At 39.8% G+C, this 20,622-nt stretch overlaps 2 protein-coding genes and 1 non-coding gene across 5 annotated transcripts in view; 2 read left to right on the forward strand and 1 right to left on the reverse strand.

Moving 5' to 3' along the window:
- Positions 1-565: 565 nt before the first annotated feature.
- On the reverse strand, positions 566-14,027 carry MFAP1 (microfibril associated protein 1). Its single transcript, XM_072809625.1, has 9 exons — positions 13,771-14,027; positions 8,776-8,995; positions 7,285-7,414; positions 6,827-7,014; positions 6,198-6,306; positions 5,937-6,097; positions 4,485-4,644; positions 1,529-1,618; positions 566-1,435 (listed from the first exon to the last, which is right to left on the reverse strand). The coding sequence occupies exons 1-9, from the start codon at positions 13,847-13,849 to the stop codon at positions 1,253-1,255; spliced, it is 1,320 nt and encodes a 439-aa protein (XP_072665726.1). The 5' UTR covers positions 13,850-14,027; the 3' UTR covers positions 566-1,252.
- Positions 13,890-20,622, forward strand: part of WDR76 (WD repeat domain 76) — a 52,170-nt gene continuing 45,437 nt past the window's right edge. The window contains exons 1-3 of one of the 3 annotated variants that reach the window (XM_072809614.1): positions 13,890-14,164; positions 15,566-15,662; positions 16,760-17,063. In XM_072809614.1, coding sequence (XP_072665715.1) covers positions 14,056-14,164; positions 15,566-15,662; positions 16,760-17,063 — 510 coding nt within the window. In that variant the 5' untranslated portion in view covers positions 13,890-14,055. The other 2 variants (XM_072809612.1, XM_072809611.1) reach the window with 2 other exon arrangements.
- On the forward strand, positions 20,184-20,290 carry LOC140623382 (U6 spliceosomal RNA). Its single transcript, XR_012023005.1, has one exon. It is a non-coding gene; the product is annotated as a U6 spliceosomal RNA (small nuclear RNA).

The following is a 20,622-nucleotide window of genomic DNA, read 5'->3' on the forward strand; positions in this document are numbered from 1 at the left end:
GGCACACACATAAGCTCATCTTTATAGGCTTATTATAGTAATTTATACTCATTTTATGACATGAAGCATTTGTGAATGTTTCTTCTAGTGGGGCATTTAAAAATTGTGAAAAGACCTTGGCCATCTCATTTTTGTATGTAACTGAGAAATAGTCTTCCCACTTATTAAATGTCATTCCTTATAACCCCTAGGACTCCTAGTGCTCTGCCATGTGCATGGTGGTTATGTAGTAAATATTAAGTGAGAAACCACTGAATTTAGCTTGATGTTAGTTATTACATTGCAACTTGGAGGGATGCCTGGGTGGCTCAGTAGATTGAGCATCTGCCTTCAGCTTGGATCATGATTCCAGGGTCCTGGGATATGAGTACCATATTGGGCTTCCTGCTCAGTGGAGAGCCTGCTTCTCCCTTTCCCTTTGCTCTTCCTCCATGCACTCTCTCAAATCTAAAAAAAGAAGAAAAAAAAAGTGAAACACTGTCCAATTCTCTGCTTCTATTTAATAGGTAGATTCTTGTCAGCCTGCACATTTTATTCCCCGTAGCGTAAGAAACCTCTTGGTATATGATTTTTTAAATAATATTATTTATTTATGAGAGAGGGAGAGTGTGTGTGCACTCGAGCAGGAGGGAGGGGCACAGGGAGAGAGAATCTGAAGCCAACTACGAGCAGACCACAGAATGGGGCTCAGCCTCCTGACCACAAGATCACAACCTGAGCTGAAACCAAGAGTTGGACACTTAACCTACTGAGCCACCCAGGTGCCCTTGGTGTGTAATTCTTTAATTTGACACATACACATAAATAGATAAAAAAATACGTTCACCTAGAAAAACTGACTCCAACCAAAAATGCAAAAACAGGTATCGGTGAGCTTAAATTTATTATAAAGTAGGGCTGTTCACTTACATGCCCATGTTTCTAACCCAAGCTAAGAGGCTGGAAAAAGAAACCTGAATAATCCCAAGTGAATTTGGGAAGGCAGAGCAGTCATGAAACCTACGATTTCTCAGAAATGGTTTTAAGTGGGGGGCCTCTGATCCTACCTGGATAGTGCTTTTCTGTGGGTTTCTCAGCATAAGTCCAAACCTCACTAAGCACCTTCAAAGACTGGATTGCCCAGTGTCCCAAGTATGGCAGTAGGTCCAACAAGCTGGATACAGGGGCCATGTAAATAATGGTAAAAGCAAATCAAAGACCAGATACTGAGACATCCCTATGTCTCACAGCTGGAAGAATAAATAGTTGAACTCTAAGTAGTTTTCCGCTTCTTGGCAGATGGCCGTTCAAATACATCTCGTACTCCAGCTGCCTTTTGTTTAAAGAACTTTGTGTTCTGGGCACTCTCTTGGCCCCATGCTGAGTCAAAAGAGGTGGTGTCCTGATCCACAAGGTGGGTGTATTTGGTACGACCAGAGCGCCCGAAGTTCTTGACCTGAAGGAAGGATAGATGCTGAGTTATACCACCAAACATCATGTCCCAGCCCTTGATACATTACTTCTCTCATGTTCTTAAGGTACTCCATACCTGCATGACTTTGGGAAGAATGGTTTTGTTGAAGTGATCCTCCAGGGTAGGTGCACTGAAATCTCTCTTGTATACTTCTTCATCCTCATCCTATAGAAGAGAGTCTTATCAATCTTGTGGTTTTTATTTCCCATATATTTAAACCACAAATTTATTAAACTCTACAACAAGGGATACAAAGAATGAGGGTATTAAACCTATTCAAGAACTTAGATGTAGTTTAGATGATACTTTTTTCCCTTTGTGTTGTCTTTTTCCTTCCTAAACGTAGACATTTCCTGAAGGTTGGCTATATTCTCTCTGCACTCAGTATGTTCACTTAGTCCTATGACTTCCAACTCTGCAGAAGCATCTCAAATCTCATCCTGAATTTTCTGCCCATTATGTAACTTAACTTGGATATTCTGTTGGGACTTCAGACTCACATCTAAAGTGAAAATAATTTCCTTAACCTTTTCAAATCAGCCTCTTCCTGATTTAACTTCTGTTAATAGAACCAACATTTTCTCAATTACCCAGATTCAAAATTTGAGTAATCTTTGTCCATAGTGAATTGCCACTTATAAATTCTAATTCCCTGAGTTTTATAGTTTTTCCCTAGAATCAACCTTAACTATATTGCCTCTAGACTGTTTCTAAAGCACACCTCATCCCTTTGCCTTGCTCAAATACTTCCAGTCGTTCCGTTTTGTTAAATTAGCACAACTCCTCTGTATAGTAGCCAAGGCCAAATGCCATCTAGCTTTAATCTACTTCTTGTCACTTCCCTTTACAGATGATGCTTTTTGCCTCCACTCCTAGTCCCTTTACCGAGAATATCTTTGTACTACTGAAGTCAGAAAGTCTACACATCTGAAATGTCCCCTCCTTCATGTTATCCCTTTCCATCTTCTACAAAGTAAAACATTTCCCTCTTCAGAAGTGCCACAGTGTTTTCACTCATCCTTATAGTATATATTTGCCTTGGTCCCAGGTTTAGGTTGTAAGCCATCTGAAGTAAAAATTACATACCCTCTAGCAGTGTCAAACTGCTGGTTGGTTTGGTTGGTAGATCATGAACTTTTTTTTTTTTTTTTTGAGAGGGAGAGAAAGAGGCAGGGAGGGGGGAAGGGTAAAGAGAGAGAGAAAGAGGGAATCTCAAGCAGGTTCCACACCCAGAGCAGAGCCCAATGTGACGCTCAGTCTCACAACCCTGAGATCATAAACTGAGCCAAAATCAAGAGTTGAACACTCAACCAACTGAGCCACCCAGGTGCCCCTAGACCATGCAACTCTTAATCTCAGGGTTTCGAGTTCAAGCACCATACTGGGCACAGAGCCTCCTTAAAAACAAAACAAAAGAAACAGGTACCTTGGTGGCACGGTCATTTAGTAGGAGATTGACTCTGGGTTTTGACTCAGGTTGTGATCTCAGGGTTGTGAAATCAAGCCCCATGTTGGGCTCTGTGCTTAGTGTGGAGTCTGCTTAAAGTTCTTCCTCCCTCTCCCTCTGGGAGCCCAACATGGGGCTTGATTTCAGTTTGCTCTCCTTCTCTAAAACAAATAAATCTTTAACCCCCACCTTAAAAAACCCAAAAAGCAGTAGTTCCCTTTCCACAGTAAATGCTCAAAAGGTTATTAATAAACTATAAAAATAACTATAAAGAATAGTTTCAAATGAGCATATTAGTAAAACTATAATGTTATATAAATAACACATAGTGAAGGAATTAACACAATTTTGGAGTAGTCTCTACAGAAAGGTTTCAAAAGGAAGACAGTTTTTGTGAGATCTGCTTTTCTCCTTGTTAGAGGCGGAGTCCCTCATTTAATCTCAGAAGGTATTTTAATTTCACTCTCCTTGTCTAGATGAGGAGAGTTCATGGAGAATGCACACCAAGACTCTTACATAACCCTTTCCTTACATATCTTAGCCAGCAAGGCAGTTCTTTCAGAAGCCTGTTAAAGCTGTTGAAACGTGTAGGCAATGATATTTTATGACTTTAAAGCAATAAAGAAATAATTCATAATCTCCAATGACTTGTCTAGAAAACTACATGAACAGAGACACTATTTAATAAGCAAACATTTCCGACTGAGTAGACTGCAACTGATTTTGGAGGCAAGTATGGAATCCTCCATTGAAGTTTAGATTTTACTGATATCTATAGTAAATGCCAAGAATCTAGCTGCAGTGGGGATATTTAAGGTTTGATATAGCATCTGAAAAAAATGGGTCTACTTTTTGGTTCAAACTCCTATAGCATCAGGTAATAATTTAAGGAACCACATGATTAGAGTAATAAATGCAATCAATTCTTCCATTCCCTTTCCTGACATCTCTCCATTAAGGAATTATCACTGGTATGATCTAAATAATCTGGAAGAAGTCCTCATCACTTTATACAAGGTTAACATGTGAGAGGTTACAAGGTTAACAAGGTCAACCTTGGTCAAACCAAGGTTGACCTTGGTTTTCATGTGAAGAACAAAATCTTGATGGTATTACACATACTGGCTAGATAATAAACTTTTTCTTTTCTTTTTTTTTTTTTTGGTTAGTCACTTTGTCAGCTCAGATTGAAGGGAATTAAATTTCAACCTCCCAAATATTTGCATAAGCAAAATTCCTCACTCAGCTATGAATAGTGATTATCTAATTAATTTTGGGGATTTAAGTAGTCTATATCTATATACATAGATCACTATTTTAGTTCCTCAATTCTTCTATTACACACCATTTCCTCCTGATATCTGGGCCTGAATGGAGAACAGTGGCTGCTACTTCTAAAATCGTGTTGTCAATGCTTTTTTCTATTGGATTTATATTCTTTAGAGGCAAAAATAAATGAGAACACTGACCATTGGCAAGTAGAAGTAACATCCCAGGACAGTTTATTCTTGGGGGGAGAAAAGAACTCAAAAGTTCCAAATTATTTCTATAGCCCAAACTTCCCATTCCCTTTTGACTCCTTACCATGAAGAAGGCACCCCGGTGATAATACTTCTGTAAGAACTTATATTTGCCCTTAACAGCTTTGTTGGTAATGACTTTGCCATTTGCCCGAAGCTCAGCTCGCCTCTCTTCCTCAGTCAGGTTTCGCATTCGTTCAATTTCTGCCTTCTCCTTCTCAAGCCTGTGTGGAGAACAAAACTATTAGTATTATTCCAGTTTCAGAGAGACTCAATTATCTGAACTTAATGCAGTCTCATCTTTCAAGCATTATTCACCTTCCTTAATTCTAGTCATTGCCTATTAGGAGTTAAGATTAGGAGCCCAACAAATAAAAAGGTGAAATGGTCTTATTGTAAACTTCCAATAGTCTTTATAAGGTTCAGACATAATATTACTACTTGACTTTGCAATGTTAGTAATTTCCCTTCCCTAAAAAGCCTACTTGGCTTTAAAAAAACCCAGAATTTAACATAACTGTGTTAAGATTTAATTGGCATTTTTTTAAGTAATTGTGTATGTACATACATGACAAACCAAGGGTTACCATCATTAATTAGATTGCAGTGACTAACCCTTTTTGGGGGGAGGGGAGCCATATATCCCTTGTCTCCAAAAAAATACAAATAGACATAACTTTGTATATGATTTTAAAGGGTACATGCACTCCTTGAAACCCAGGATAAAAATCTTAGAAACTGCAGGCTGAGGACAGAGTTTTCTATTCATGGTTTCCTTTTGTAATCTGGGATTACCCTCTCATTCCTAGTAATTTTTAAGAATGAGTGATGCAGCTCAGAAATGATTCTGATCTAACAATACTGACTGTGGTAGAGTATTTAAAGGCCACAAATTCTTCCCCTCACAATATGCATGCCCCTTTGCAGAAATGACATATAAGCCTCAAAAGACCTTGGCAGTTTCCACTTTTGTCCTCTTCGAATACTGCCATGAGGCTGTTTTATAAGGAAGCCGATCTAGCCCACTGAAGAAGTGAGGCAGGTTAGCATTAACTATTGGACATGTGAATGAAACCGTTTTGGACACTCTAGCCCAGTTAATTCTCCAGCTGGATCCAAGTGCATTAAGAGAGCCCAGGTGAAACCAGCAGAGGAACTGCTTAGCGAACTCCAAAACTGTGAGGAATAATCAACAGTTTCAAGTCACCAAATTTTGGGTTGGGTTTTTATGCAAGATTGGATAATTAATAACAGTGAATAACTTGTGTGTGCCTACTAGGAAACTACAGGAAGTATTCACTGGCACTCTATCAAGAGAAACACTGACAGAGTGTTTCTTTTCACTAATTTTATTAGAATAAGCCACATTACAATTATGAGAAACTCACTCAGTTGCAGGAACCCTAAAGAAAGCTAGAATGGAACTAACTCATGGTAGGTATTGAGCCTCAGAGTTACCCTAGTAGTAACCTGTCCCATTATTGATATTAAACTACAGGCCCATCTTATTACTTACGCTTCTCGATCTTCTCGGTCTCTCTTGATTCTCTTTAGCTCCCGAACTTTCCATGCCTCATATTCTTCCTCATCATTTTCATCATCAGTATTGAGAGCATCCAGTGCAGCCAAGGACCGCTTGTTCTCCTCCAGCTCTTTTTTGGTCTCCTCTTCTACAATCTGGGTAAAGAGAACATTTAACTGTTGGATCTCCTTATTTTCCTGACAAACCTAAGTATACTCCTCCTTGCATGCAATCCTTACAGCCACTCCCCAGTACCTTGAGTGTGTACTTGCGCCTCTCCTCAGCCATGCGTTTTGCTTCCTGCTCCAGCTCCTTCTGTTTTAATGCTTCAGCCTCCCGTTCTTGAACTGTTACTCGGTCCTTCCTGCAACAGAGAAGTCCTGTTAATTGCCCAAAGTCCTCAGAGTGGACCTCTTTGTCTCTAGCTTAAGTCCCATCCAAATGAGACAAAGCCCAATAATCGCTGGCTCTATTATTTGCAAACAGCCAAAGTTGGGAGTCATCCTAGGTATTTAAAGCATTAAAATTCCATTCATCTTTGATAACTGCCTGAATAGCAAGAACCTCCTGGATTATAAATTGTAAGATTTCTTGCCATTAGAAAAGGACCAGGAATTCACTTTTCAAGTTTAATTTTGTGCCTTACAGGACTGTGGGGAGATTATATGCTCTTTAAAAAGGGAGTTATGAGCACGTAACTCAGGTTCTCTGTTAATACCAAGATATTCCTCAGCAAATATTCTGCATAGATAGGGAACTGGGCAGAAGACTTTCACTTACAGCTGACATTTCAGAAAAGCCTGAGAGAGGAAAAAAAGGCTTCCATCTTCAGACATGGAAAGTAGTAACTATGTGGAATCAGGCCTGGTTTATGACATACTTACTTTCGAATGAAGACAGGTTTTAGGCGAGGCTCCATCTCATCTTCACTGTCTGTGTACTCTTCATACTCAGATTCTGATTCTGACTCCTCCCCAGAACGTCCCTCATCTTCCACCTCCATGACTTCCATCTCTTCATTTTTTCTCTCCTGTGCTCGCTGACGCATCATGCCACGGCGCCTCTCTATTTCCTGTCAAGTCATATGTCCAAGTCAGTCAGCCCAATGACCTGTGCTCTAAGGCAGCTTTTTATTTTCCCCTCAGCACATTTAATAAATTCTGTTATAACTAAATACAACTTAGCATCATTTTATTTTTAATTCTATCTCCAACAAACGGGGAACCACTGGATCAGGGTTCTGCCAAAGTATCAAATTTGTGCCTTTGGAAACTCAACAAAGGAGAACAGGCCCCAATTTTTCTCGGACCCAGAAAGAACTTCTCATTTTCCCTTTTTATACCTCATCATCAATTTCTTCCTCTTCTTCTTCACTGCTATCCTCTCGTTCCATGCGCCATGCATCTCCTTCTACTTCTGAGTCACTTTCACCTACCACTTCAGGTTCTACTATTTTCCGATGTCGAGCCAATCTGAAAAACAGCATCTTCAAGTATAACACCAATGTCACAAAAGTGAAAGAGCATTACCCACATTTCCTTAGTCTTAGAGCACCTGGAGGTTGTTTGCCTTTATTAATAGTGAAGTCTTGAGAGAGGGAAACTGAGGGACAGAAAAACGAAAATAATTCATGGGGCACTTGGGTGGCTCAGTGGTTGATTGTCTGCTTTTGATTCAGCTTATGATCTCAGGGTCCTGGGATCGAGTCCTGCAACAGGCTCCCCACAGAGCCTGCTTCTCCCTCTGCCTATGTCTCTGCCTCTCTCCGTGTCTCTCAGGAATAAATAAAATCTTAAAAAAAAATCAAAGCATGAGAGCAAATAGTTAGGTTGGACCTAAAATGTTCAATGTAAGCTGAAACACCATGAGGCACTGCAACAAACATATGGGTGCAACGGGATTGTTTTATAGCTCCAGGTAGTTCACAGTTTCAACATTAGATCATACTAGGTTTCTTTTCAGTGATATTGTATCTTTGTGAAACTGGATTTTTGGTACCTGCTATATAAAAAGCAAGTACTACATGCAGATCAACATGGGACAGGATATGTGTGCCAGTGTCAATCTGATTTCAAGGTCTGAGAAACAGTGTCCAAGAGGCACACAAACCCCCACTAATAATTATAGTTATATAAGAATGAAATAAGAATGTTTTTTCTTTTATGCATATTAGATTTTTCAAATGGCTTCAAATGTTAAGACATTAATATTTATTCAATTATTTGGATCTACTTAATAAAATAAAGTAGACCTAGGGACTCCTTGAGAAAATTCCTGAGACTGAATGAACTGTGAAAGTTTGGGATCTCTGGTCTGCACTCTAAGGTAATGTCTCAACATACAACATGAAATCCTTCATTGGGAAGCTCCCTTTCCTACGTGAATCCATTCACTCATCATCAGGCCTTTTATCCTACTTCTTCAGTGTAATTTCCCCTCATTAGCCTTTAGGATAAATGAGTGGATTAAATCAATTTCTCTAATTTTAAGACCTCCTCCTCCCAACAAACCAACCAATGGTCTGTGTTTTCTATTCCTTTAGTTAACTAGGGCCTTTGGACCAGAGGTCCTGCTGTTTACTGGTTGCCACTTGCTGGCTGTATACCTTTGGTCATCTTATTCTCCTGACCCTTTGTGCCTTAGTTTCCTCATTTGTAAACTGGGATAATAATACATACCTCATAAGGTTATTGGCTGGATTACAAGAATTACTAAAGGTAGTTAGAATAGTGACTGGCATATAATGAGTACTGTTCAAGTATTAGCTATTATTGTTGTTGTTATTAACTAACCTGTAGGGGTATAGGTGTAAGGAAACAACCCTAGTCATTACCTCTCTTCCACATCTTCACTAATACGGTTCTGCAAACGCCGCAGTCGAGGGTCACTGGATGAATCCTCCTCTTGTTCCTCAGGCTCTGCTTCTTGTTCTTTGGCTTTCTTAATGAACTGAAATTCTTCATCCTCCTCATCTGAGGACTCCATAGGGGCATAATCTGGCCTCTTTCCCGACACATAACGTTTTACCTTCACTTTCTCCATCGAAATCTCACCTGGGTGATAAACATAACTTATGTTTCAGTAGCCTCTTTCCCAATGTCCTTTGCAGGTAGAGCCCTATATTCCTGGTAAACAAGAGTTCAAGCAGAAGGAGATTGCCACTATCCAGCCCTCTACTTATCTAATGGTGTTTTCCTGTCAAGGCCAAGTCATGGGAAAACATTCTTGCGAATACCAACACTAATGATAAAGAGGGCTAACTTGAGTATACTGAAATGGAGGAAGACAGGCTGACTACATCCGTCACAAATTCATGCTATTCCACCTCACCTATGCCCTTAAGAGTATAAATAAATAAGGGTATGAATAAATAAAGATCTTAAAAAAAAGATATAACAATCATTATGCTTAATGACAAATTGGAAGCATTCCTTTAAAAACCAGTGGGCATCTTTATGTTGTCCCTATCATACCTTCTAGTCAACATTTTATTATGATTCTAATTAGGGCAATAAGAAAAAGAGATAGGAGTGCCTAGGTAGCTCAGTCAGTTAAGTGCCTTCGGCTGAGGTCATGATCTCAGGGTCCTGGGATCAAGCCCTGCATTGGGCTCCCTGCTCTAGGGAGTCTGCTGCTCCCTCTCCATCTCGCTCATTCTCTCTCTCAAAATAAATAAAATCCTTTTTTTTCTTTTAAGATTTTATTTATTTATTCATGAGAGACACACAGAGAGAAAGGCTGAGACACAGGAAGACGGAGAAACAGGCTCCATGCAGGGAGCCGATGTGGGATTGGATACCGGGTCTCTGGGATCACGCCTGAGCTAAAGGCAGACGTGTAACCGCTGAGCCACCAAATAAATAAAATCCCAAATAAATAAAATCTTAAAAAAAAGAGATAAAAGGTAATGATTGAAAAGGAAGAAACTGTCATAATTTGCAGACTATGATTATATGCAGAAAATACAAGAGAACAAACAGGCAAACTAAAAAAAAGAATTCAGGGAGAATGCCAAATAAATGCTGGATAAAAATAAGTGTACCTGTACATTATCTACATAAATTAGAAAATAAAGTTTAAAAATACTATTTACAATAGTAACTAAACTACAAGATACCAAGGAATAAATTTAACAAATGACGTACAAGGCTTTTCAGATGAAAAATATATAATTATATTGGAAGATACAAAAGTTCTAAATAAAGAGAGAAATATGTCATATTTAAGAAAGAGAAGATGGCAACCGTGCCCAAGTTAATCAATAAATTCATGACCTATAATTTTAAGGCAATTCCATTAATAGTTGTTCCCAGGCTGATTCTAAAAATCACATGGAAGAATAGGACAAAAGAACCAAGACAATTCTGAAGAATAAGGTGAGGCTGAGGACTTAACACACCTCACCAAAGAAGATACACAGATGGCAAATAAACATATTCGTTTCAAGTCATATGTTGTCAAGGAAATGCAAAATAAAATGAGATACTACTGCATATGCATTAGAATAACCGAACTACGGAGCTCTGACAACACTAAATGCTGGAGAGAATGTGGAATAACAAGATCTCATTTGTTACTGGTGGGAATGCAAAATGGCACAGCCACTTTGGAGGACAGTTTGGTGGTCTCTTATAAAAGTAAGCATACTCATACTATATGATCCAGTAACTGCACTCCTTGGTGTTTACCTAACGGTGTTGAAAACTAAAGTCCACACAAAAACTTGCACACTGATTATTTATTTTAGCTTTAGCTTCATAACTGCCAAAACTTGGAAGGAACCAAGATGTTCCTTGCTAGATGACTGAATAAACTATGGTATATTTAGATGATGGAATATTATTCAGTGCTAAACAGAAATGAGCTATCAAGCCATAATAAAACATAGATGAAATCTACAGACATATTACTAAGTGAAAGAAGCCAATCTGAAAAAGTTATATACCGTATGATTCCAAATACATGACATTCTGGAAAAGGCAAAACTATGAAGACAGTAAAAAGATCAGTGGTTGCCAAGGGTTGGGTTGGGGTAGGGATGAATAGGCAGGGCACAGGGGATTCTCAGGGCAGTAAAAATACTGTGATACCACAATAATGGATATACGTCATTATATATTTGTCTAAACCCATAGAATACACAATGCCAAGAATGAACCTTAATGTAAACTATGGACTTTGGGTGATTATGATGTGTTAATGTAGGTTTATCAACTGCAACAAATGTATTACTCTGGTGGAGGATGTTGATAATGGAGGAGGCTATGCATGTGTCAGAGCAGAGGGTATATGGGAAATGTAAACATAAAATTGATATAAAAAAATAAAAGTCTTGGGGTGCCCAGGTGGCTTAGTTGGTCAAGCATCTGCCTTTGGCTCAGGTCATGACCTCTGGGTTCTGGGATGGAGCCCCACATTGAGCTCCCTGCTGGTCACTGCAAGAGAAGCCTGCTTCTCCTTTTTCCTCTGCTCCCTACCCTCCATGTTCTCTTACTCTCATAAATAAATAAATAAATAAATAAATAAATAAATAAATAAATAAATAAATAAATAAAATTTTAATAACAGTAAAGTCTTAAAAAAAAAGAAGGTAGTGAGGTGGAGGAGGGTTTCTATATCAGATTGCAAGGCTTAGTTTAAACTTACAGTGATTAAAACAATATATTAATGACTCCGGGGTATATAGAGACCAATGGAACAGAGTAGAGAGCAAACAAACCTTTACACAGGAGCTTGGTATGTTACAGAAGTGACATTAAAAAGCAGTGGAGAATGGATGGGTTAGTCAAACAATGGAATTGTAAGGACAACTGGTTAACCATAAACAAAATTAGATTTCTGACACCACACCCACAAAAAATTCCACATGGATTAAGGACCCACGTGTGAAAAAAAAATCTTAAAACACTTACATCCTTCCTAGATTACAAGTTCCTTAAATTAGAATCTGTCTTGCGCAATTTTGTATTCAATCGTATTTAGGATATAGAAACACTGAGAAAATATTTATAATTGATCTCAGTATAGGGAAGGATTTCTTAACACAATATACAAAACAACACAAGAGGGACGCCTGGGTGGCTCAGTGGTTGAGCGTCTGCCTTTGGCCCAGGGCGTGATCCTGGAGACCCGGGATCGAGACCCACATCAGGCTCCCTACATGGAGCCTGCTTCTCCCTCTGCCTGTGTCTGTCTCTGCCTCTCTCTCTCTGTGTCTCTCATGAATAAATAAATAAAATCTTAAAAAAAAAAAAAACACAAGCTATAAAAGATAAAATTGATAAATCCAAAAACACTAAAATTAAAAAGGCCTATGAAACAGAAAACTCCACAATTAAAGTGAAAAGACAAGACAAAGAACCAAAACAAAATAGGAAAAAGATATGAGAGATCTGGGATGTAGAAAATGGATAAATGACAGAAACAGCTAATTCTGAGAACACCTAGATAGCTGACAAATGCTTAGTCTCACTAGTAATCAGGGAAATGCAAATTAAAATAATGAGATATTTCATAATTCGATTGGACAAAATTTAAAAATCTGATACAACTAAGTGTGTGGATGAATATATGGGTAAATACAAACTCCTAATGCTCTTACAACCCACTGTGGAGAGCAACTGGAAATAGCTAGTTAGGTTGATGATGAACTTTTAGGAGTCTACCCTAGAGAAATTCTTACACAGTGCACTAAAGAGGCACATTTAAGAATGACAACTACAACAGGTGCCTGGTTAGCTCAGTTGGTGGAGCACATGACTCTTGATCTTGGGGTCATGAGTTTGATCCCCAAGGTGGGTGTCAAGATTACTTTAAAAAAAAAAAAAGGCCAATTACAGCACTGTTTATAATAGAAAAAACAACACAACTGTCCCCCAGGAAGGAATAAACTGGTTCATTTATACAATGGAATTTATAAGTAGTTGAATGAATTAGCTCTTTATATATCAAAGGATATTTCTCAAAAGCCACCTTGAATTTTAAAAAAAGGCAAGTTGCACAAGATTATGTACTGTTATGTTTAAAAAATAAAAAAAGAGCTCATATTATTTTCCAAAATCCTTCCTGAAAAAAAGGGACTCTTTAGTCTAACCCCTTCCAAACATGTTCCTTCTATCTGCACTGGAATTCTATTGATCCTTTAAGGATCGGTTTATATGCCATGTTCTTCAAGAAGCTTTCCTAGATTACCTCAATCTGAAAAGATCATTCCTTCTCTACACTTCCATATCGTTTGGTTTATATCACCTATGTGACAGGAATCACACTGCTTAGAATGTCTCTTTTTGCAGGTCTCACACCTACAAAATGAGTTTCTTTAGGTTAATTAAGGGCACTGCCTCACACAAGTGTGTATTCAACTTCATACAGTCACAGCGTTGGTTGAAAGGAATAAAAAGTTTAATAAGACACGGTTCCTGTCTCAAGGACGTTTGAGTTCATGATGCAGTAGAGGGAGACAGACACAGAAGAGTTACAGAAGCGGCACAGACTGCTACGGAAAACAAAAGAGGGACCGTATTCCGCACAACGCCTTGCAAAAGCAGGCATTTACTGTGTATACAGTCTAACTTAACAGTGGAGGCCAAAGGACGAGGGATGCTTGCTGTGAGAGCAGCCGCCGGGCGATATGGACAAGATGAGATGGAAGTGGGTATTCTCCCCCTTAGGCAACGCGACCGGGTGCGAGTTTGATGGGAAAAGTCGAGGATATTTGGGGGCAGCGTCTTAAGGGTCGGTAGGGTTGGGGTGGTCTGTTGCGGTAGGTTTGCAGTACGCTGGGAAAGGAAGAGGTAAAATCCGACTGGAAACCGGCTCAGCACCGTACCTTTCTCATTGCGAACCGGGACGGCCCCCGCCGTAGACTGAATGGGCGGTTGTTTCATGAGTGCGCTTGGGACCGACATGTTGATGGCAGCCGCAGCGATTCCCGAAACTTCAGTGATTCCAAACAGTGAACCGCAACAACGTCAACGACAAAAAAAAACCTCCTCTGGAAGCACTGGGCACGACCGCGCAACAGATAGAAACACCACCTACGTCTGAGATAGAAAAACCGGAAATATGCGACCAGAGGATTGTGGGATTGTGGGCGTGGACGCTGCTACTGCGCATGTTCCTCGGCTGCTCTAGCTTCCTCCGTCTCGCAGAGTTTGGACGTCGCTTCTGGCGGGAAATTGCTTCCCGTTGGCCTTTGCTGTTAAGATCCTGTGGCGAGGCAGGTCCGAATTACGGGTTTCTTTTGTTAGCTTTGTGTGAAGCTGAGGAAAATGAGATAGTGATGAATAAGGAATTGAGTGGATAGTGAAAGGCAGTTTGTCCAGACTCTTGAAAGCTCAGAATTGGAGTTTAATGAGAAGAGAAGTCCTGATAATAGCCCCTGATTAGCTCAGTTGATGAGGCTGAGTGGGTTGTGGTGAGGTATTTTTTTTCCTCACGTGAGGGCAGGTGTTGATGATTTACGCTATTGCCATGAAAAAAAGAAAAAAATCCCGTAAGGTGCCTGAAACAATGAATGCTTGGAGTCAGAACGGTGTGCTTTTAGGCTTTCCAGTTTTTTTCAGTTTCTCAACACCGTCTATTAAAACATTCCTGTGTAGACATGACTTTTTACATAAGTACATGAGTAATTATTAAGTACTTGCTGAGTTTGCTGTGCTTAGCTCTTTAAGGAGTATAGAATATTGCTTAAAGGCTTGAATTTTATTTAGGAAGTCTTCTAGGGCAATCAATTTACTAGCTGGATTTGTAAAAAAAAAAATATATATATATTGGTTTATTGGAAGTCAGAAAGCATTTCACCACAGAAAGGATTTCCTAAGTGTTGTGATAGGGAGAGTTGGGGCAGCATGAACAAAGTCTTGAGGTCTACAAATAGCGCGGCATGTATCAAACACTGAAAAGTTTGATTTTGTTTGATTTTTGAGTCAAGGAGTGGTGAAAGTTTGGTGAGAACCAGATCATGGAGGGCCCTGATGTTACTGTTAATAGGATTAGTTCTCAAATCATTTCACCTATGTTGTAAAATTGGGTCTAGACTGGGAAAGAAAAGAAAATGGGGCAAGTCTTGAGCAAGGAACAGTGAAGGATCCATGTAACTGACCAAGGAAGCAGTTATGGGGTAGAAAGAAAAGGGTCTTAAAAATAGACTAGGTAGAAATTTATATTTTGAATTTAACAGCTCCAAAACCATGCTGTCCAGATGGAGTAAATATGAGAAAACGATTGTTTTGACTCACAGCAACTCAAAGAATAGGAAAAAAAAAAAGTTAAATATGGCTGTGACTGTAAGAAATACAGGACACTAAAATCTTATTTGTTACTTTGTGACACAAGGATTCGATTCACAACTTTTTCTGGCCTTTGGGCCTTGTAAGGTCATCACTAGGCTCTTAGTTAACTGGTAGGCAGATAAATAGGTGAAATTTAAACCAGCTTATAAGCTCTTGAAAAAAATCAAAATGCTTCCCTTCCTAGGAAGAAGGTAATATGGTAGCCACAGGGCATGATTTTCTTGAGGGGGGGCGGGTTATGAGGAACCAGGGGACTCAGGTAAAGACTGCATGTTGGTTTCGATTTTAGCCTAAACATACGGCATGTAAGTGCGCCTGAATCTTTTCCAGGCTCACATTGCAAGGCAAGGTGGTTTTTCCTCAGAAGCGCCAGTGTTTTTCAAAGCGAGATACTGGCATCAGCAGCATCAAAAATACCCAACCTAAGGTAAAAATGTGGGTTCGGTCCAATAGCATCCCTAGAGAATTTGAGTGTGGGGGTGAGGCTGGGTGAGCTAGACGCGTACCGAGAGGACCGCGAGACCCGCGTGCTCCTCCCGGTCCCGCCAGCTGGCTTCAGGCCGCTCTCAGTTGCCCGCAGGCCCCGCCCCAGCCGCGCTACTCCTCCCTCTCTCCCCTCCCCCCGCCGCCCCTCCCTCTCCCCCCTCCCCGCGCCGCCCGCCGCAATCTTGGCGGGAAGACTCCAGCTGCTGAGCCGCGGAAAGATGTCTGGGTCGCGCGCGGGTCGTGAGGAGAAGGCGGGCTTGTCTAGACAGCGACTCCAGGTGAAGGTGAGAAATGGCTTGTTGCTTTCGGGTTTGCTCCTGCCTCTGTGTTCGTGAAAGACTGCGGGGATCAGGCCCGGGAGGCCGCGAAGACTTGGCACCCCCCGCCTCCGCACTCCGTAACTGTTTCCCGCTCCTTGGGGCATCTCTCAGCCTAACGGGTTTTTCGGAGGTGGTGTTTCGGAAGATCCCGGCCCCGTTTTCCTCAATGGAAACTCGACCTTCAGCGTTGGGGAAGGTTCATATCAATAACTCCAGAAATAGGGACAGAGTGGGATGAGGGACTCTGCGTTTGCTTTTGAGGCAGTTGTAATCGTCGGCTTCCCCCTCTGGAAACAATTCCAGATACTCAGAAGCTGACAGTTGGCGTAATCTCAGTTACAAACGTAGTCATTATTATTATTACACAGTTATTGGTCTGCAGAGTTTGGGTAAAAAATGCATCCAGTATAATAAATAATTAAGTTCAGGTTAATGAGTTAGATATCTAGATGGGGGAGGGGAGGGGCAGGGAAGTTTCTTTACAGGCTGTCAGTTTGACTTTGTGTTTTCGTGATAAAATGGAAATTAGATTTATTTACACAGACCTGTAAGAAAAGGCATAGGATCTGGGATTCTAATATTCTCTTTTCTTTTATTGACCTGAATAGGTGAATGAATATAAAGAAAACCAAAACATCACTTGTGTGTCTCTGAGACCAGTGCAGACTACGGTTTTAGGAAAAACACCTAAGGTGTTTCTTGTTCCCTTTTCACTCAGTAATTACAAGCCAGACCAACCTAAGCACCCCAAATCCCTTTTGGATAAGAATTCTAACAATGAAGTTGCATGTAAGAAATGTAAGAAGACTGAAATAAGGAAAACTTGCAGAAGGATTTTAACTCCAAGGATGGCAGCCACATCTTCTAAGGCAGAATCCACACTGCAAAAAACATCCTTAGATGTTTATACTGAAAGTGACAAGCAACAACACAAGAGCACTTCAGATACAGTGATTCTCAGGGAAGTTGACAGGGAAAGCAGTCAGGATCTAGACAGTGATGAAGATACCACACCAGGCCTGGTAAGAATTTAATTACTAGCTTATTTAAATTTTTCTTATTTTAAAATTTGAAGTTCTGATAAGCTAAGGTTATCTAGGCTCTATGTATATTTAATTGAAAAATTTTTTTAAAATTTCAATTAAATTAATTTTCTTCCTCTCAGTTTATTGCACATATTTTGGGGTTTACTTAAACTTTATGGTGTCTTGTTCATCTTTACATATTTATGTACAATACGCCTGCAGAAGTTGGCCTGTGGGACATATGGCATTTGAGTGACCCTTGATATCAGGTAGGAGAATAATCATAAATTGATTAATAAAACTGAATAATATTTCCTTTAAATACAGAAAGGAGAAAAATGATGGGAGTAGAGAAGATACATGAGAAACACTTATTAGCTCTATAGAAAATAATAGTATTAATCGGTTTAAGGAATTAAGCGTCTAATTTTTGGGCTTCTATTGCCTCTCAGGAATGTTGTACTTCATTTAAAGTGACAAATTTTGTGCAAAACAAGATAAAACCATACCATACGTCAAAAAGTTGATGGAGGGCAGCCCAAGTGGCTCAGTGGTTTAGCACCGCCTTCAGCCCAGGGCGTGATCCTGGAGACCTGGGATCGAGTCCCACATCAGGCTCTCTGCATGGAGCCTGCTTCTCCCTCTGCCTGTGTCTCTGCCTCTCTCTCTGTATCTCTCTCTCTCTCTCTTTCTGTGTCTCTCATGAATAAATAAATAAAATCTTAAAATAAAAAAAAAGTTGATGGACAGAAAATGATAAAAGGGAAAGGGAGATAAGATAATTGTGGTGGTGTTCTTTTGAAATAGGAATTCAATTTATGCTTTACTGTCTCAGAAGTAAGAGTTAAGACCTCTGGTGGGACAGTGTGGGGTAAGTCATTATTAGTGCAGTGGACTGGAGGTTGAAAGCCTAGGTTTTAGATGTGGCTGCTTTTTTTTTTTTTAATTTTTTTTTTTTAATTTTATTTATTTATGATAGTCACATAGAGAGAGAGAGAGAGAGAGAGAGAGAGAGAGGCAGAGACATAGGCAGAGGGAGAAGCAGGCTCCATGCACCGGGAGCCTGACGTGGGATTCGATCCGGGGTTTCCAGGATCACGCCCTGGGCCAAAGGCAGGCGCCAAACCGCTGCGCCACCCAGGGATCCCGATGTGGCTGCTTTTTAAAAAAAATTTATTTATTCATTAGAGAGAGAGCTCAAGTGGGGGTGGAAGAAAGAGTCAATGGAAGAACAAAACTCCTCACTGAGCAGGGAGCTTGACTCAGAGCTGGATCCCAGGACCCCAAGATCATGACTTGAGCTGAAGGCAGATGTTTAACCAACTGGGTCACTCAGGTGCCCCAGATGTGGCTGCTTCTGTTTAAGCAAATCACTCTATAGTGAGGGAAATTGGATAAGATCAGTGCTTCTTAAATTTTAGTCACTATTAGAATTTCTTGGATGGTTGTTAAAATTCCATTACAGGACTCTACCACCAGAATTTCTGTTTCAGAAGTTTTGGAGTGGGGTAAAGAATTGGCATGTCCAGCAGTTTCTTAGAGATTCTGGTGGTATTGGTCTGGGATGGCATTTCGAGAAACACTGGATTAGATTATCTCTTTGGCCTCTTCGAGTATAAGATTCTGAGTATATGAGGCTAGTGTGAAGTAGATTTTATTTTTAAAAATTTATTTACAATTTTTTTTGTTTTTTTAATTCTGTTATGCTTAACATAACGTATTACTTTCAGGTGTACGATATAGCGATTCAACAATTTTTTAAAAAGATTTTATTTATTAATTCATGAGAGACAGAGAGAGAGAGAGAGAGAGAGAGAGAAGCACGCTCCATGCAGGGACTCCAGGACCACGCCCTGGGCCAAAGGCAGGTGCTAAACCATTGAGCCACCCAGGGATCCCCGTGATTCAAAAATTCTATACACTACACAGTTCTCATCATAAGTGTACTCTTAATCTCCTTCACCTATTTCAACCATTCCCCCCCACTTCCCCTCTGGCAACCATCTTTTCTTTATAGTTAAGAGTCTTCCTTGGTTTATCTCTGTCTTTTTTTCCTTTGCTCATTTTGTTTCTCAAATTCTACCTATGAGTGAAATCATATGATACTTGTCTTTCTCCGATTGATTTTGCTTAGCATTATTCTCTCTAGCTCCATCCATGTTGTTGCAAATGGCAAGATTTCATTCTTTTTCATGGCTGAATAATATTCCTGTTTGTGTACACGCATGTGTGTGCTGGTGTGTGTGTGTGCAGACACACGCGCCCCACACCTTTTTCTTTTAAGATTTTTTTTTTTAATTTTTAAGTAATTTCTATACCCAACATAGGGCTTGAATTTACAACCCAAGATCAAGAGTCATATGCTGTACTGACTGAGCCAGCCAGGCACTCCTCAGTTCCGTATCCATTCATCTATTGAGATTTTAGTTTGATCTAAGGAAATAGGGTCAGAAATTAGAACATTAGGAGTAAGTACTAGAGCTATTCGAGCAGTCATAGATGCCCAGCAGTGTTAAAGTAGGATAAACTGAAAGATCTAACATCTTTTTTTTTTTTTTTTTTTAAAGATTTTATTTATTTATTCATGAGAGACACGGAGAGAGAGAGAGGTGGAGACACAGGCAGAGGAAGAAGCAGCCTCCATGCAGGGAGCCTGATGTGGGACCCGATCCTGGGTCTCCAGGATGAGGCCCTAGGCTGGAGGCGGCGCTAAACTGCTGAGCCACCCACGCTGCCCAAGATCTAACATTTTTATAGGACATTTCATTCTTTTCTCTTACTTTCATTAATTATCTTTTTGGACCAAAATGACTAAAGCTTTTTGGTACTATGCTTAGAAACAATATTTTATTTTATAAGCTTATTTCTTCCCCAAATGAGGGAAAGCTTTTGTCAAATCACAGGTAAGTGTCTTGGCCTGCAAGTCAAGAATTTTAGGGGTGCCTGGATCACTCAGTTGGTTAAAGCATCCAACTCTTGGTTTTGGCTCAGGTTATGATCTTGTGGGTAGGGAGATTGAGCCCGGAGTTAGGTTTCCATGCTCAGTGAGGAGTCTACTTGAGATTCTCTCCCTCTGACTTTCCCCGACTTTCACTCTCTCTCTAAAATGAATAAGTAGTGCTCGCTTCCGCAGCACACTTGCTAAAATTGGAACGATACAGAGAAGATTAGCATGGCCCCTGTGCAAGGATGACACGCAAATTCGTGAAGCGTTCCATATTTTAAAAAAATAAATAAATAAAATGAATAAGTAAATCTTCAAAAAAATTTATTCAGTTTTTTGAGAAACTTGCTAAATTTCATCTCTCAACACTTTTATTAAATATTTTAACTTCACAAAGCATTTCTTAACAGTTTTTTTTTTTTTTTAACAGTTTTAAGCTTTGAGAACATTTGGGCTTACAGAAGAGTGGCAAAAATAGAGAATTCGGATATATCTTTTACCTGGTTTCCTCCTTTTTTTAATATTTTATTTTATTATTTTTTTGTGTTTTTTGACATTTTTAAAAATTTAAATACGATTTGCCAACATATAATGTAACACCCAGTGCTCATC

The sequence above is a fragment of the Canis lupus genome, chromosome 32, assembly GCF_048164855.1.
Source record: "Canis lupus baileyi chromosome 32, mCanLup2.hap1, whole genome shotgun sequence".
In the NCBI taxonomy this organism is placed as follows: Eukaryota; Metazoa; Chordata; class Mammalia; order Carnivora; family Canidae; genus Canis; species Canis lupus.

Coding starts and splice junctions, on each gene's coding strand:
- MFAP1 (XM_072809625.1), bottom strand. CDS start 13,849: ATGTCGGTCCCAAGCGCACTCATGAAACAACCGCCCATTCAGTCTACG. Junction 6,307..6,826: donor AAACCTGTCTTCATTCGAAA/GTAAGTATGTCA, acceptor TCTCTGTTGCAG/GAAGGACCGAGTAACAGTTC. Junction 4,645..5,936: donor GACCGAGAAGATCGAGAAGC/GTAAGTAATAAG, acceptor TTCTCCACACAG/GCTTGAGAAGGAGAAGGCAG.